The 19,195-nt window shown below is 39.2% G+C and overlaps 1 protein-coding gene across 2 annotated transcripts in view; it reads right to left on the minus strand.

The window, feature by feature from the left end:
* LOC131887078 (uncharacterized) overlaps positions 1 to 15,225 on the minus strand; it is a 54,644-nt gene extending 39,419 nt beyond the window's left edge. Inside the window, exons 1-3 of one of the 2 annotated variants that reach the window (XM_059235571.1) lie at positions 15,130 to 15,225; positions 7,815 to 7,890; positions 3,307 to 3,683 (exon numbers count right to left, since the gene is read on the minus strand). In XM_059235571.1, coding sequence (XP_059091554.1) covers positions 3,470 to 3,683; positions 7,815 to 7,890; positions 15,130 to 15,208 — 369 coding nt within the window. In that variant the 5' untranslated portion in view covers positions 15,209 to 15,225 and the 3' untranslated portion in view covers positions 3,307 to 3,469. Of the gene's footprint in view, positions 1 to 3,306; positions 3,684 to 7,814; positions 7,891 to 15,129 lie in introns of those variants that run through there. The other variant, XM_059235574.1, reaches the window with a different exon arrangement.
* Positions 15,226 to 19,195: the final 3,970 nt, after the last annotated feature.

A 19,195-nucleotide genomic window follows, 5' to 3' on the forward strand; every position in this document is an offset into this window, starting at 1 on the left:
TCTATCTTTGTGTGTTTTTGAGCTAATTTTACGCAATATTTCACCAATTTCAATCAAAAAACAATTTGATTGTTTTTTATTAATTTGATGTTGTAACAACAATGAGAGCCGCAAGGCCACTCAAGGTGCAGTGAGTAGAGTTGTTCACATCGTACTGGTTTTGTATTTCACATACAACGGTATTTATACGGGATTGGAGCTAACGCAGTAGCTCGAATTAGCATCTCGCTACAATGTTCATTTATTCTTCTGACTTTCAAGATTAATTCAGAAATATTTAGTATATGGATGGAGTTTTATATCAAGGAGATCATTATTTAATTAAAAACACCTTAATGTACTATGCAGTACGGATAATCTTGTTTTATGCCTACTGGAGTTAATGTCTTGATTCAACGCAATGGCCTAAGTTGGCGGTGAGGGGAAATCCGTGTCGTTTCCTCTCTACAGAGTCCCTGAGTAGATATACACTTGTCTTCGCCTCAACTTGAATTTCAATACTTTTCAGAGTTCGTCGGGCGTTTGAATCCGAATTTCTCAACGCCACTCTATGTCGGTTATCTCGATGAACACTTCTGAGGAGCCATGAGCAGAATTCTTCCTCTTTTCCTTGGCTAGATAATGATCTTGAGAAGTCATACCATGAATTGAAATTGGCTTTGTCGAGTTTGCCCTCCAAGACTCTAACGATATAAGCCAACAATCCGTTGGCTTAGACGATATCTGAGCATCCTTAGACCTGTACGAAATGTGGGCGGGACGGCATCGAGATCTCTTTCCAAATTAGAGATTTGTCTTGTTATCGATCGTTTCTTCCCAACAATATCGAGTTTACACCGTTTCAGATCAAAAGGGGTATGGTCCGGTGAAGACGCAATAGCCATCGATTACTGATTTCTCGGATGTTAGTAGACAGTTATGGCCAAGACGCTTTCCACACACTATGTCACGGTTAGGAGTTTGACAGACTTAAAGGCCAACAATCCGGCTCGAAGGACCAACCAATGGGGCAATGATTTCTCCTTGTCGACTACTGATTTTTTGTCTTGCGACTTGACACAATCAAGATGGACCATATAGGTTAAAACTCATATATTTCTAGGAAACAATCAATGGCGTCGATCAACTGATTCGTACGCTTACTTCCTCAATCGGTCAGCTCAACTCGTCAAACCACCCTTTTTTCCCGATACGAGCTTTTCCTCAGACAAGCATTCACGTGTTTAAAGGGCATGAAAAGATAAGAGACATTAGACAAGAATCGTCAGGACAGAAGCTCTACTTAAATTTTCACCTTTCTATTATGCCAAGCAATACTGGAAAATCTTTTAGTTTCTTAAAGTAATTTTACTTGACAACTCTTTGCCTCTAATTTTCTGCCTACAAAATCACGTTGTGGAGATACACATAACTTTTCTTGAGACTAACACATAAGTTCTAGCTTCTTGTCTCAATCAGTCAGTGTCAGAGGCGGGCAAAATGAGCGAAAGAGCAAAACCTTTTACAGAAAAAAGGTGCAAAAAATAAGCCCAAAATGTGCAGAAAAAGATGCAAAAAGGCCAAAAAGTGTAAGAAAAGGTGCAACAAAATCAAAAAAGAAAAGATATTCAAATCTTTTTTCACAGTAGCACAAATTTGAAAAGTACATTCTAAAAAACGAATTTTGCCTCAACTATGAACCAAATTGACGTAATGTTTTTTGACTTGGGTCAATGAATGCTTCCCCCTTGCTTATTCTTCCTCTTTTTCGTGCTGTAGATCTGCAAAATTGATCTAGTTTTAACATTGATCTTACTGAAGAAAAGTTGGAATTTTCCTTCTTCAAAAAGAGAACACAGTGGGCCTGGAGGAAGCAAGGAGGCAGCTATGTTGCCTTTTTTTGGCTGCTTAACTATTTTAGCCCCCCTGCTTAGCTTGTCTATTGGCTTGAAACTGGCTTGTTTCATTTCTGTTCTCCTTTGTTTCTCTTTATTTGGGCGGCAGCCTTTGATTTCAAACTTTGAAACCAATTCTAACGCAAAGAAGGTTCTGATTTCAACCAAAATAAACTGTTTTAGGCCAAATGTGTAAAAAAGTGCAAAATAAAAGTAAAAAGGTCAAAAGTGCAAATGTGTGAAAAGTGGTTCCTAGTGACAAACACTATTTTTGCACACTTTGCCCGTCCCTAGTCAGTGTAAACCTGTTGGCGAAGGAAAATTTCGCCATCCACCGTTCAAAGGACTGCTTTCTTGAGAAGTGCCACGCTCAAAAAAACATATTTGACTTAATTTCGAACAAAATCGTTGCTGATTTCTTATCATTGTAACCAACAACCAACGGATGGTTAAACTCACATGTGCCTCTGTTTGTTTCAAAAGGGTAGAATTGCTTTATTGATGCACATCAGAAAACTATGACATTTCTGGGCTTTAAATATTGAGTCAGACATGGGAGTGCTCAGAGCAAGTTACTGTGGAGAAAAAGGGAGAGCGGGGCTTCCTTGTCTGCCTCTCCGTCTGAGGTTTCTACGTCTCCCCCTAACTGTGGATGTATTAAAATGACAAACTGTATCGGTCCTTTTCGATGAAATAAAAAAGGTGCATTTCCTTATCAAATGTCTTCTTTCTTAAGTGGTCTCATTTTGGTAGCTTGATTTCATCTCTTGCATATTTTTTACCTTTTATCAAGCCAAATTCATCGAGAATATTATTAACATTCCTAAGGGGCATCGGTGAGGAACAATTTTCATTTATGCAATCAATGACCAAAAAGATCATTAAGACTTGGATATCGCATGTCTCCTGCGAATTATAATAGCATTGGTATCACTTTTTACTCAAGGGGTTTGCTGGTATTTTGAATCGCTGCATTTGCTATTACAAGATTAAGAACCATTTCATCTTCAAATTTATATTTTAAAAAATGATACCATAAAATGTACAACCTCATACGAAAAATTTCCCTTGTTTTATCGACAGAAATAAGAAAACAAAACGAGCCATGCTCTAAAATAAAAGAAAATAACTAACGGATTGAGATGAACGGACCTAGAGGGTAACGCGCGCAATTAGTCATGGAAGCTCATTCTTGGACCATTTCTTATGAAGCAGGCACCAATTGAAAGTCAGAGAAAATGAAGGCCCACCAAACAAAAGAAACGCGGGATTTCAATACTTGGTGTCTGAAAATCTCAAATCCACCACTCACCTGAAGTCCGAGTCTACTCGAAAGAGTATTTTTACTATCTTAAGACATTTCAAGCGGGTCAAAGAAGTTCACGGCCGTGGATCAATCTTGCAATATCGTACTTCAGGCTAAGAGGCTGACTTTAGTTACATTGAAGGTATGCTTTATTTTCCCTGTTCTTTCCAGTGTCATATTTTAGCATAATCCGCAACTCTTCAAGAATATCATATTCACATGCTCGAAGTATGATCCGTTATGTTGAGACGTTGGTGACATGGGTTCCACAATCTTTGGACTTGACGTCTTATATAAGGGGTTTTTGGTCAGTGTCACAAAAATGACATGATTTAGCGCACCATTTTGTCATATCCATCTTTAAAAAGTCACAAGCACCATTAGTCACCATCTCATTACAATTGGTTAACAGGTCCTCGCACACATTTCCACAAGCAATGGGACACGCGTCCTTCACAAAGACAAATTGGCATCCATTATACTTCGACCAACGGGCGCAGTTTCTACAAGTAATAATAACTTATTAAGTTTTTAAGATTCCTTTTAAGACAGTAGTCTGATTCATTTTTTGAAACCATATTGTTCTGAAAGAAACCTTTTTCAAAACAAACTTGTACATATTTAGTAAATCCTGAAATTTTACATCGGGTTCGGATTCGAACGCAATTTGCCTTTTCCATTCCTCAATCCGAATGGGAACAAAAAGCTAAATCCGGCCACATCCGAATTCGAAAATTATTGGTCAATCCAAGGGTGAGGGTGAAGTCGTCCTTGGTCAATCCAATCCGAATCCGATCCGAAAAGTCGAATCTGGTGCACAACTCTCATGGAGTTTTTTTCTTTGAAGATTTCTTTACCGCTACTGGGTTTGGAAGCAATCCAAGACGAGAAATTTATTCATTTTACTTATTGTTTGTTGTGAATACCACTCAAATCACCATTGGTGAGTATAAAGAGTATTGGTTATTATCAATATTGTAAAAAATGTATAAAAGAAGATGAAGGAAATGAAGAAGAGGAAACAAGCCAGAGTACACTTCCTTTCACCAGTCACTAGCTGTCATCTGTTATTTCTATAGGCAACAATTCCCGCAAAACTCGTAGGTTCGAACAAAGAAAGAACTTTCTCTAGGCCGAGTCCGAAAGGGTGGCCGTTTGAGGTATAGGACCTCAGCTCTTCTTGTTTTGGCGACTCCATCATCCCTCAGATGGTCGAGAAACCGGGGCATCATTTACTTTTCAAAAATCATCACACCATTCAAGATCTTCCACATTAGAGTCGCATCAAAGCGATGCCGTCGGGTATCCAAGCCAACCATATCAAGATGCCGCAACCGATTGGAGTAGCTTAGATTTGTACAGAGAAATCTCGTAAACCTTCTCTGAACCGATTCAATGAGGAGAATGTCTTTTTTTCAGGCAGGGATTCCAAATCTGAGAGCAGGACTCTAAACGAGGCCTGACATATGTGATAAAGAGACGGGTGAGAAGCCTAGGGTCCTTAGTTGTAAATCTCCGGCGTAGTGTTCCACAGACTCTCCTCGCCTCAGCTGCAATCTGAGCACAATGATCCGAAAACTTGAGCTCACAATCAACGGTCACTCCAAGGTCCTTGTGTCTACGAACACACTGCAACGGTATATTGTCCATTTCGTAAAGTAAAGGAACATTAGCTTTGCCAAAGCGCATCACCTTTGGATTAAGGATTGGCTCTTGGACCGAAGTCAAAGGGTCATTCTTAATGGTATGGCATCATCGTGGTCCAAATTATGGCTGGGTGTCCCTCAGGGGAGTGTGCTTGGCCCTCTTCTATTTACAATTTTCGTGGGAGATCTACTTAACATTTATTTATTTATATTTTTTGATCGACCAACAAATTAGAGTTGGCTGATCTGGCAAACTCTTGAATGAAAGGTTGATCGGGAATTTTAGTCAATTCTAGTGATCGTAGAGACTTAATGTGCGTTTTGAGAGCACCATCAAGCCCTCAAGAATCCAGGCTAATTCAAACAATGAAGTCCACTTCTCTTCTTTCTTGGGCTCCTTCATTGTTTAATTTGCTTTCCTATGGTATTCGTAGGGAATCCGTAGGCCTTGTTGATCCGGTGGCATCTTTCAAGTCAGACTTGGACAAATTTTTAGATAGCATTCCAGATCAAGGATTGAGTAAGTGCCAACTTTGCCGTGGAGTGAACTGATGCCCATTGCCATGGATGAGGGAAACCCATGCCCATTACCTTGGAACAAAGGAACCGATGCCCATGGACTTTATTGAAAAGAACCACCAGTCACTTTGCCCGGGAGAGCTTGCTTCCCTGGGTGTCTAGTCCAATCAACGCATCTAGTCATATTTGTCGATGTAAAGTTTTCCCATCCTGGCCCCCTTCTGCTCCCCCGGAAAGGGAGATGTGTTCCGAGTCTAGTCACCAATAGTTTTCCTTTACTCTCAATCTACAACTTCACTCATTACTCTCCATAGTCCAATGCCTCTCTGTATATATACCCTCATCAATGCACAATAAACATCGAGTCATTTAGCACCATTCGGCCATGCAACAATTACCTATCAATTTTTCTTAAACGTGGAAAGCTTTACCAGCAAATCATGTAGCTGAAATAGTACAAAGATACAGTTTGGTTTTTAAATTTGTCACTTTTCACATTTATTATTTTTTACTCACCAAATATATTTTTATCAAATGTCAATATGAACATAAAAACTAATTGAACTTGTAATTGACATCATAGTTGTAAATTGTTTATTCTAAGTAAGTTTTAAGAGAAATCAAAAACTAATTTTAGCTTTTTCTGCAGGCTTCAGACAAGTAAAGCATTTTTATTTATTTTTTGCCCATTGAAAAGGCATAATATATTTCTTTGCAATTTTCATAAGGTAAAGCCGGAGCATTTTGTGGTCAAATTTGATGCTAATCTAAAGATTTGAAGGGTAATTTCTCAGCGCCTGCTTGATGGATTTTTTAAGAAATTTCAATTGAACGTACCCAAAGATACGCCCAACACAATTGAATTGCGTTTTCAAAATACCATCCTCGTAGAGGTTTTCAGCGGATTAAAATATTAATCAGAGGTAATGATCAGATGCATTGTATGTTAAAGTTGGTCCTTTTGTTGTTATAACAATGAAAAACACTACTATAAGTCTTGACATTTGAATAAAATCTTCTTAAGTGTAGTAGGTATCACCGTGGAGAGGTGGACTTGAGCTATCAAATCTTTGACTAGGCCTTCTAACCTTAAAAATCCTACTTTTGGACCAAATTTATCTTAGGTGGAGAATGAGAGAACCTTTGAGGAAAGGGTAAAAGGGGAGTAGAAGGAGGAAGTATCGCCATCATCTGAGCAGCCGATCTAAAAGATGCATTGGGCCATGGACGACGGTGGACTGGAGATATTTGACGCCGCCAAACATACCCCAATAATGAAACGGATTATTAAGCACCTATGGAACTGAACCTCCCGACCAGAAATCGAAAAAATCTTAGTCACGCTATCCATGCAACGCAGATTCATACGCAGTAGACATAAAAAAATATGGGGAGGAGCATGGCAAGTTTTATGCTGTAGCTCAAGGATGTTGTACAATGTCAGTGGTCGTTAGAAATATCTAGCCCTCTAGAAATATCCAAGCACAGTGAATGAAAGATGCTTTAACCACTACTGAGCGAAAAGAGCCAACTTTTGCTCGATCCTTGAATTCAAATGTCAATAATCTTGAATTATTAACAGTTCAATAAGGGAAAACTGGAGCGTAATGGCTGGAAATGATCAGCAGTAGCCTCGTTGACAGGATGGAGGGTGACAGCCGATCCAAGATAAGGTGCAAATCACCATTTTAGTCCCGTTTTTTAATGATATCAAAGCCTCCCGAGGTATAGGACCTCCAGTTAAATTGCGATCTCCATGGTGGGGCTCATGATGTTCAGAGGATGGGCTGGGGCTACAAAGTTTGGGTAGGAGAGATGTTAAGGGAATTGAGGATGAGGGTGGAGAGAACAAATGGGCTGGAAAACTCTGACATGGAGAGACTTGACAATGAAGTCCTCCTTCAACATTTTTTGCGTGAAACAGGGAAAGAAAACGAAAAGTAGATAATGAGGAAAAATAATTGGCAAATAGAACAAAAATTCCTTTTTTTGATTAGGGTCGTAATTTCTGGGTTCTTTTTTATCAGGATTGTAAATTTTAGATTTTATAACTCTACACATGATCCAAAAATACTTCTCAGGAAAACAACGCATTTCACTTTCTGATCACTTTTTACTTGACGCATTGATTTTTTTGGCGTCTTTTGTCCCTGAGTTTACTTTATCCAAAGCTAAGATTGCTATTTAATCTTCAAATTTACATTTTAAATAATGATATCATAGAATAGCCAACCTTATTCTCAAACGTTTTCTTACTTGTCAACACAAATAAAAACTTCAAGGAAACTAAACAATGATTGATGCCCTAAAATAAAAAATAAGTAAAAAACAAATCGGGATGAATGGACCAATGAGGTGACACAACAAATTCATGAGGGAAACTATTGAGCTATGCTAATTAATCATTTATACTAAACATGTGTAATCCCTTTTACCGTTCTTCCTCTCATTATCACCAATCAGACTTACTCGTTATCCGTGCTCGTTGTTCTGTCGGTTTCCATGGACGTGGTAATGAGTCCCACATTTGTTGGAGTTCCATAACCTGGGAAAATGTAGAAAACATTGATCTTCTTATTTCAGGGGAACTCGGGCCGGTCTTGGTCCAAGGTAACAAGAGAGAGTTGTATAGGGAACTATTGTCTTCTGTGGAAATTATGACGCAAAATATTTTTGGATGGAAATCAAACTGGCTAATGATAGTCATGGTAGTTAGACTTTTACAAAAAGGTTCCTCTAGACAAAAATAGATGCTAGAATTGAAGAATATCCCAACATAAGTCATTGGCTGCTATTTTCGTGGCTTATCCGCTTAATCCCTTCAATCCCTTCCAAGAACCAATTAAATTCTGCGTCGACTGAAAATCTCAACTCAGATTGATTGAGGCAAAGCAGTCAAGAGGTCAAGGGGATAAGCCACGAAAATATCTGCTATTATACCTATATCACATTCGATCAGGTTCGGTTGACTGAAAAGGGAGATGGTGTGATTGATGGCTCACGCTCATACCTATTATTCTAGTCACCCTTGTATAACCCTGATCTAGAAAAAAAACATTTAGTCTTCTCATTAAGCATCCCATGAGCACATGACAGGTATCACCTACATCATGTACTTGTCTGCACATTACTGATGGGTCATGTCAGGCTTTTGAGACCAGATTCAACAACTGAAGCAAAGGTCTGGAAATTTATTGAACCCAAAGTGTGGGAAACTTTCTCGATCAAAAATTTTGCTCTAAATAACTTTGTCATGGACTTTTAACCAGGATGGCATTTCAGGTTTGGGCTCTTTTGTCCATCCCTGTCCAAAAGTGTCCAAAAAACAAATTTCTAACTACTTTCTCTCGCTTTAGACAGACAGCAAGAACAAACAAAAGTCTTCATCTTCATATAGTTGGCAAAACGGGTTCAGAAAGTAAGTTAGCTTAATATCACGTCTTAATTTTACAAAAAACTGAATGCGTATTCTCTAGGTTCATCAAATCAAGAAAGTCATGCATTATTGGCGAGGTTAAAAAAGTGATGACAAAAAAAGATATTTTTCAAAATGATTTTTTCAAAATAAAAATGAATTCATTCCTTCACTTAATTTGGTTTGGATTTTACGACTCTTTGGTAAGACGAAATTACTTTAAGCCTAATAAGTTTTATTTTATTTTCATTATGGAGGATTTAGTTGCTTGGGTCAATGAAACCAGGGTGCTGCTTGAAGAAGAGGCTCACCCAGTAGTTGAGAAGTCAACTGATTTGACCTATGGAGAGGTTGAAGTAGTAGCTCCTCTTGTAATAGAGTAGGAAAAGGCAGTTGTAGAGAAAACAGTTTGTCCTGTTTTGCGAATGAAATGAAGAAAAAGGCTGTCAGTTTAACCACGCTAAATGGTGTCAAAAACTTCTCAAGTTCGGCCTTGAGAAGTACAATGGGAAGAAGGGATCTTCAAAGGTAGATTGTCCTTTTTTTCACCCGTACATGTGCCGTCGGTCCATGAGACTTAAGACGTGCTTTAGTATACGGTGTCATTCCGTCCACGTAGAAGGGACGCAAAGAAAGGCGATAAATAGGATAGCTCCGTTTCGTAGTTTTAGAGCTGACCCTATTCCTAAACCTAGGACCCAGTGAGCATCTCATCAGAAACGGAGATGTCACACCATCAGGACCAGGAGAACTTGAAAGCCTCAAGTCGCTGATGTCCTCGAAAGCATCTTGATCTGTGGCTACAAGATCATCTAAGTGCTCAAACAGATTAACCATGTCAATCTCAACAGACTCATCTTCAGAGCAATGCGCTGTTGCTTCTAAACTCATTGGGGTTGAAAACACCCTGAAGAACTGATCTCCAAGCATGTTAGCCATAGTCTCTACATTACTTCCCCATCAACCTCAAAGGGCCGAACAGGGTGTTTCGTCTTTCTCTTAGAGTTCGCATAAGAGAAAAAAGCCTTCGGATTCGACCTGACCTCCTGAACCACCTTACTCTCAGTTTGTAACTCGTCATTTTCGTTGGCCTTAATCTTACCCTGAACTACGTCCAACTTCTTTTGGAGCCCACGCACAATTACTGGATTTGAAGTGCTGTTCAGCCTTTTCGCTAGTTTGCAACTCTTTTTGAACAAAGTCTTCCTATTTTTTGGAATTTTAGTCCGTGTTGCACCTTTCGGAAACCATTCAGGTATTGCTAGATTGGAACAAACTTTCTCAAAAACTGAAACTAGTTCGCCAATGGCTGCATCTATGGACGATTCATGTTTCAGAATTGAAACCAGGTCCAGTTGTTCTATCTTTCTGCAATTTGTAGCCAATGGTCGTCTTTTAACCTGAACTTACCCAGACCGACCTTTTTGGCCGGTCTTACTCTAGAGCACGTCGGCTTTTGTGTAATGGTCGACCCTTTCTCGAGAACATGATGATCTGACAGATTACTAAGCGTCACATGGGCATACTGGATCAGATTAGGGCCATTGCAAAAGATCAAGTCTAGAACGTTATTTGTTCTGGTGGCTACACCAACACGCAAGATCGCAAATTCTTCCAGCTTTTCAAACGACTGAGATGTCAATTTCGAAATGGGAATATACCCATCTGGACTAGCCTCCCACTCTACAACGCTAGCCAGAAAATTAAAGTCCCTACAAAGAAAACCTTTGAGCAAACTGCCAGATCCAACTTATTTCCCTTAGTGACAAACATGATGTCAAGTCAGGTGTTCCCCAGGGTTCCATTTTAGGGTCCCTCCTTTTCATAATATTCATTGCCTTGCTTCAAAAGCTTAGTATTATTGCCAGTTTCTCTTCTTTTGCTGACGATACAAAGTTAGTGTTTGGTCAGATCGGCCAAGATTGCACTAGCCTTGCAAAGGAAATAAAAAGAAATAATCTATTCTTGGGTTACTGAGAGTAATATGGCCCTGTACGGAATGAAATTCCGCTCAATGTACCTTCGGGTCAACTCCTTTGAATACTCCACTCGTAGATAATGGAGGTAAAGATATTGAGCAGGTCTCATCAAAGAAAGATTAAGGTGTAGTCCTCCCAAATGATGGAAAGTTTGATGAGCATATCCAGTTGAAAGTGGGTAAATACTGTGATACTGTCCGCCTTCAAAAGCACCCATGAGCTTTGTCCCAACCCAGGATTTAGGGTCTATTGTAGAGACCTTAGAGGCTTAATGAGCGTTTTGAGAGCACCTTTAAGCCCTCGAGAATCCGTTCAAACAATGAAGTCCACTTCTCTTCTTTCTCGGGCTCCTTCGTTGTTTAATTTGCTTCCCTCTAATATTCGTAAGGAAAATGTAAGCGTTGATCCAGTAGCAGGATTTAAGTCAGACTTGGACAATTTTTTTACTAAAATTTCCGATCAACCATATAATCAAGGGCTAGCAAGATCAGTCAACTCTAATTCGCTGGTCGATCAAATAAGGTATGAAAATAAAAGTCAAGTAAAACTAATACATTTTTCGTCTTGAACTGCTGGAATTCCAATCCCAGAAGCGGCAAGGAAGTCCGCAAAATAGTATGCAGGATTTAAAGGAGGTGCAGAGGGTGTCTTTTGAAATACATCTTCAAAAATATCCATAAGCTATTTCCTCAACCAGGTTTTAATAGTCAATTGTAATGAATGTAAAGGCTTACAATTTTGAGCCCTCCAAAATATCCATGCTAGTGAAGACAATGAAGTGCTTGCTACTCTTTGGGTTCCTTCAATGTGAAATTGTTAAACTGTTAAAATGCGTGTCCTTGATCCTGCCTCTAATATGAGGTTGATTTGAAACTTAGTTTATTTGTTCCGTCAGTTCCCGCCTTTTGTGGATGTGTATGAAACCAGGTTTGTTTTAACTTGATTTGAAAGGATGCCAGATATGAGCACGAGATGATCAAGTCCAACGTTTTGATAATCCCTAAATAAATCCTTATATGAAAAACCCATCACATTGAATTCATATAAAAAGAGCTATTTAAGATGAATGGAATACATAGGCAGTAGCGAAAAAAAAGTACTTTTGTTAAATAGATTTGAAAAAAAAACTGGCAATAAAATACGCCCTCTGTATATACCATTAAAGGCGTGTAGTTGGAAGAAGTGGACTCTTTTCAAAAATTGGGAGCAATTGTGGATAACAGCCTGAAATTCAAAAGAATTCGGCCGGGGAAGTAGATAAAGCGAACGGTGTGAATTGTCATCTTCGCCGAATTTTACTACTCGGGACCCGATTGTTTTGTTAGGTCTGTACTGCTGTTGTGTGAGACCCATCCTCGACAAAGCTACCGCGGTTACATCCCCTCTACAAGGAAATGATGTTGTGAAGATTGAAGGAATTCAACGACGGTTCATAAAAATGCTGACAGGATTCTAGGGGATGTCTGACGAAGAGCGCCTTGCCGAGCTACGTCTCGATTCGTTATGCAGTAGACGCCAAATAACTGATCTGATCATGACTTATAAAATACTCTATTCCCCAAGTCCCTATACTTTGCCCTCGCTTTGCCTTCATCACTGATCGGACCACCAGAAAGGCAAGAGCTTTAACAAACAAAGAGCTGTGGAAACCTCTAGCTCGGCTAGAAGTTCGAAGCTGCTTTTTTTAGCATCAGAGTGATAAATCAATGGAATGCTTAAGATACTAGACTGATATCGTCTGAAACTGTGAGAGTTTTCCGAAGAAGTTTTGAATCACTACCTTATACTACGTTGCCGCGCCTTGAAACTTTTATGTTCCCAGAACATTATAAATGACAAACTTGTATTAATATCGCCTATACCGTGCTCCGTATAAGATCCTGGTCGTTGGAGTGGCTGGCAATAATATTTATAATAATAGGAATAATAAAATCCCATGATCCGTCTTGTTAAAGTTGAGCTGGGTTTTGTGTTTGTTGTATCGTTTACATCATGTACTTTTCCATGCACATACAACTGATGGGTCGGGTCAAGCTTCTGAGGCCAGATCCAACAACTGAAGCAAAGTTCTGTAAATTTATTGTGCCCAACCTGGGGTACATTTTCTTTGGCTTGATGGTCTGTCCTGGTTTTCAGGTTCAAATCCTATGTTGGTCCATTTAGATATGTTGTCGCCCTATTTCCCATAACCACTCAAAACTCTGAAGACTACAAACTTTTTAGTCTTTCAAACCCTGCAAAGTCTCGGCTGCCGGATCACGTTCTTGTCTTTGGATAATACTGGTACTAAATACATGTATATTTTGTGTTAGTGAGCTTTACCATGGACTTTTGAAGAAAGGGCAAGCCTGTCAAAATGCCAAATAAGTAAATCCCCAAATTGATCAGTTCTTCTTCCATTGGAAAACCTGTATCTTGCCCTGTTTCACAACATCATACAGTTTGACACAAAATGCATTCTTGAAAATGGGTTTTTGAATGGTGGAACATTGATAATGTGAAAAGTCCCAATGCTGCCGGACACGAGTCGATAGCTGGCCTCGGCAAATCCGGCAAAGTGCTCAAAATTCAAAGGACTCGGACGAGTCTGACCTTTGCCGGACTCGCCTCAGCACTACTAGCAAGTGAAAGCGTTTCTTTTTCACTTGTAAGTGATAATATTTACCAGCCTCGTGGTAATACCGCTCGCTGATACTATAGCATGAGATAACTAAACTTTTTCCGCCATGCTATGCCAAGACTCTAGGTACTTAGAATTTTTGAACATAATCTTTTAACAAAATGATTTGACAATATACCTGATGAATATCGTTGCTAAAGTCTTTGCTCAAAGTTAAGAGCTTGCATTTGTTCATCAGTTGTCTTTTTTGAGTTAGGGACAACTCTGAGGTGGAAAGAGCTCAGTCTTTAGTGGACTCCAAGTCCCAAACAAAATAACCCTTTCAAAAGTATCCGGAATCCCGCTCAAATAGCCCAGAATCCTGTTCTTGGCCAGATAATTGTTCATTGCGAAACAATCAAAGCCGTTTTGGATCTGATCTTTTGTATCTGAAAGTCGTCAAGCTATTCATTCTTTATATTGTGAAATAGATGAAGAACATCTAGTTTGCTCATCCATCATTTTGAAACTGTTATCAGCAAAATCTTGAAAGTAAGAAAAATTACAAAAACGCCGGGCAGTTATTCCCATTATTCGACTTGAGTTACTATTTAGTCTACATTCAACATAAAAGTCAAATCAATTGATAATAAGTTCTATGTGTGGATTAGAACCTTAATTGTATATCTATGGATTTTTAGTTTTTTGCTCGAGATCCGTGCTTTAGAGTTTCTTGTGGTGGAATTTTGTTATTACAGATGTGCTGCTGACTATTTGCTGCAAGATTGGCTTACAACTATAGCTGTAAAATAAAGTCGAACAGCTTTTTTAACACGTTTTCCGACTATTTAGGGTCCAATCGACTTTTTCCAGCTTTTTTGCCGTTTTCACACATTTCTTCCATTTTATCATTTTTCTATTTTCGTTCGAACGTTCCTGCTTCCTTCAACGCTACAAGAGTAGAAAAGAAACGAAACGCAAAAAAGTAATAATAATGGCAGACGTAGAGATCACGTTGTAATGTTTCAAACCAGGGTGATCGTGAGCTAGGGCATACTCCATGGCTAGGGAGTTGTCCGAACAAAGCTCAAATCTGAACGGAGTAGAATTGTAGTTATGGGTTGAACAAAACGCTTTGTAAAGGCACTTAGCCATGTCTTTTCTGATATGTGTTGAAGCTTTCTCTCCAAGACCACTTGAACCTGATATTGATGGAAAGCTTCACATAAGCATTAATAAATTCCAAGTAATTTGCTAGTAATTTCTTCAGGTTGACCAGATTGAGGGGAAGACCGTTTGATTTTGGAAGTTTTAGGAAAGCGTTTTCAAGTTAACTACCTTTTGGGTCCCACTAATTTGCCAAATTTAATCGACTATTTTTTACGTCTCTACTTATAAAGCTCTGATCCTTCACCTAAAATATAAAAATGAGTAACTGTACGATAACAGTAGCCAAAAGATGCATTGAAACTAATTGAAACTATTCTACAACTGCCGAAAAAGGTAATCCCAAAAGCGGTCTCCAAGTAGCCACTTTTGAGGGCTTATTGGCCTGCAAATGGCTGTTTGGTTGGTCGATTGTGGCCTCCAACTTCTGACAGGCCGGCAAACCTGCCCCTAGGAATTATTTGATTCTTCAGCCAGATATGACAGTACGTAAGTGAAAACAAAATTGTTAAAAATTGCAAAACTGTACCCTCGAACCCAGTGTGAGCCCCCAATAACCAAAGAAGTCATCAAAAACTGTGCTGTTGATATAGTTTGTCACAGAACAGAAACAACTTTACTTACCTTCAATGACGATAAACGTAAGCAGGATGAAGAGAGGCGACAAAGCAAGTAAACTGTTCATGATGAATTGGAGCGTCATTTAGGGCGTGCTCATATATATACATATCAGATCCTTAGAATGATGATGTGTAACCCTCAAAACTCAATATGCAGGGTTGTCCATATATTATGCTGCCGCAGTCAAATTTTCCAAAATTTGCTGATTTCTTGGTTGAATGCGTGAAAGGCAAAATCCAAGACCAACATTTTCCACCCTGATAAAGTCACAAGTACGACCAATCAATGCAAAAACGGTCTGAAATGAAAATGAAATAAAGTTTTACATATTGCGGTTAACGAACATGATTAAGAAAATTATTATGCATATTTAATAAAGGCCCAAGCCCACGTAAGTCTTGAGCTTTAATTTTGAAAACCTCAAGAAAATCTTCAAATACACATGAGGAGGATAGTGAGGTTACTATTGCCTTAAACACTTCATTGAATAGTGTATAATCCAGAAGGGGAGAGATTCCAACTACCCCAAGATTAGGTATGTGCCATGTTGTGATTTAATGTCTTATTGCTAGACAAAGCAAAGGGGCCCAAGAAAACTCCTGGTCGTGCATTCTAAAATATATTCATTCTGAGTGTCTCCCTAGATAGGGTACTCAGAGCAAAGGGGTCCAGTTCAAGTACGCTCTCAATGATCAATTTATTGCCGAGGTCCAGAGGATCATGGTGAAATTTGGTAGGTGCTTGTCTGTCAATTTTTAACGGTTTTTTTCTTCATTTTGAATCACTGATTTTGGTTTTATGCATACAAAAGTGTACATTTTGGCTTTACATGCATATTTTGACCAAGTTATATGCATATTTTAAAGTCTAAAGGAGTTGTTTTTGCATATTTTGGCCGGAGCTAAGGTCAGAGGGGATGACCCTCGCCCGGCCAGCGAAGCCAGCCATCACATCATCCGTATAGAATTCCGATAGGCTGGGTCATGTCCGTATCAATTTGGTTTTCCATCTGTGGGTGTGGTTAGCGTCAAAACGTTTCCTCGAGAATGGTCGGGGAGGAGAATCAAACCCGGGACCTCTCTCATGTGAGTAAACTGCGTTAACCGCTACGCCACGTCTCCCCCTCTATCCTTTTGATCCTTTCCACAACAGAAAAAAACGACTGGATGGTCGTATTTGATGCAGATTGCTAGTCCAGGCCCACCCATACAACCAGATGACACGTGGCGGCAAGAGTGATGAGGATCGGCTTTGTCCAATGGCATGATCTGCTTCCCACTCAGCTACAGACTCCCAGTGATCAGTTGCGTGAATGTCCTGACCATGAGCTTTATCCGCTGGGTCACGGAGAAATTCTCGGACCAGAATATCCTAGTAATAGACGTGCCCAATGCAGCAAAGGGGCCCTGATTTTCCTCAGCAAGAACATTGACTTCTGGGACATGTCAATGTATTCCTCTAGTCTAATGATGTCAATCCTCTTTACCTTGCTTCCTGGTTGAAGGGAAGTCTTGGAACCTTCACCACGTCAAGGCTGACACCTCAAAGAGTTGGGCTAAGAAGCTAACTCTGCAACTTTCCAACGTGTTGACCACAACGGGTATGATGGCCATTTTGGAGCGAAACGAATCAAAGCAGTACAAAACTGTATGATTCCAATAGTGGCTTAATCCATCTTGATCTGATCATAGTTATAGAGAAAAATTAGCAATGTGTTTCCAATGCTTTCAGACAGGGTATTGGAATTTATTAATTCTTTAGCACTTTTAGATTTCTTGCGGGAAGTTTTTTTAAACTCAGCTATTATCAGAAATTTCTTTATGATTTCAAACTTTCAAACCACGTTTGACTGGTTTCATTGAAATTTGTTTAGCTATTGCAGTCCTGTGAGAGAGCCATCTTGTACGGGTTTAAGAATTACTTTCCACAGCATGATTTGCTCCCACGACATCTTGTGAGGATATTTTTGTCTCATTGCACTGCCCGTTAAACTGCTCGGCTGCCCCAGATTTTCGCATTTGGGTCACAACCAACAAACTTGTCATCATAGAGGATAATTTTAAGGTAAATTGAGTTTATTGCAAAGCGTGTCTGCATCTGACATTTTTTGTGCCATTTCACTCCGCTTTTGTGCAGTTTATTTCCTCCGCCTTATGGTTTTTACTCTTTAATATGCAATATCTTTGTCTTCTGGATCCAAGCAAGAATTGCACAGTTTCTTATTTTAGACCCTTTTAAAACAAGAACAAATGTTACATGGAGTATCGTCATTCAGATTGTATGTGAAGATTAGCAGTGTCTTGGAGTAACAATATTGTATTGTTTGATATTGAGAGGTTCCATTCCCACACAAGTGATGGCATTCGAGTCGTATTGGATAAAAATGAGAGAATATATTTTGATTCAGAACAAGATCATTTCATATAACCGATGTCGGTAAAATGTTTGAATTATAAAGAGTGTTCTTGAACCTTCTTATGGTTGGTTGTTCAGGACTTGATAGTGGCAGTCGGGGGAGTATAGCTTCAATCACAATCCACTTGAAAGAAGCTGAAAAAGTAGAATGCGAGAATAAATATTTCTAGGTAAAAGACGTTTGAATGACTAGCCTTGTTAGGGTATCATATTGGTAGAGCAACCGCTTTCCAATTTGAGAATCCTGGTGCGATCCCAGGCTAGCCAAGTCCAAGCTTTTTTGCGTTATTTAAACTACAGCATGGGATGCTGCTTGAACACCTGAAATGGGCGAACCTGCGGTCATTCCCGAGGGTGAGGTAATAATTAATGTTGGTTGTGAAAACGAAGCGGAAACATCCCTCAATTGGGACACCCATCATTCAGATGACAGCACGAGCGAGAGAGCTGCCTCTGACTTCGTTAAGAAACAAGCCAAAGCGATTGAACGACTTGAATGAAAGTTACGAAAGCCTAAACAGAAGTGATGAAAGACAGGCTTTAAAAATGTGCATTCTATCTGATTAAAGAGAATGAAGGTCCAAGTGGGTACGTACGGTTGTTCAGTTATTGTTTGCAAGATGTTTGTTGAAAGATGTTGTCGTCTAAATGGGAAATATCTTCACAAAGAATTTGATGAAATTGTGTCTGAATTTCATCTACATTGTGCATAACAGTTGTACCTATCAAAATGATACAAGAACTGCTAGATCTGACCGAAACCTGATTTCAAAAGAGCAGGTTTTTTTGTATTCTTTCTCTTGTCATCACTGAAGGCTATGCTAATCAATCATATGTGTGAATCCATTTTTGAAAATGTTAGAAGATTCGTTATCATCAGCCACACTCTCTGAGAAATTCTTATTAATGACGGAAGGTCGCCATTCAAACTGACCCAAGCTATTTAATTAACCTACTTGCTCGACTCGGGCCAACGTTCTTGATCTATTCATTTTCCATCCAGGGTGAGTTGTAATCCCACATTGTATTAACCTTACATATTACTTATTATGGATTTCAATAAATGTGGATTTTGGCGAATTGATCACCAAAGTGTTCCGGGGATTCTTTCCTCCCCCACTTTTAAATGGAGAGGTATCAGAGACGTGACCAAAGGAATAAGAGCTTTCATGAAAATCATTTTTTCCTCTCAGGTTTTAGTCTCATTTTTTTCATTTAGAAGAAAACCAGAGGTGGGGACAACAAAAAAATACGATTAACTAATCTCGTAGTAAAACAACAGCTAGATGTATTGCATTGCTTACCCTTTCAAATTACAAGACAAGTAGGTGTGCAAATTTCCCCCAACGGTTCAGTCAATGGATACTGAACAGTGGAGGGAGTGAAATAAGAGTAAAGAATATCTTGTTTTCAAACTCTTGGACTCCCTGAAAATAAGGCTTGGCTATAGCCAAAAGAAGAAGTCCAATGTTTTTATTGACGAGTCAAAAAGTTGACACGGCTCATTTGTCCTGATTTGCTCATTCATTAGTAGAGACAGGAAAAACATTTTGTTTTGGTGTTGAGTGCAAATTCCAGACTCACTGCCGACAAAATGATAAAAGGGAAGCATAGCTGGTTTGCCATTCAAGTCGTGTTGGTTTTGCAAGACAGA

Source organism: Tigriopus californicus, chromosome 9 (assembly GCF_007210705.1).
Source record: "Tigriopus californicus strain San Diego chromosome 9, Tcal_SD_v2.1, whole genome shotgun sequence".
NCBI lineage: Eukaryota > Metazoa > Arthropoda > Copepoda > Harpacticoida > Harpacticidae > Tigriopus > Tigriopus californicus.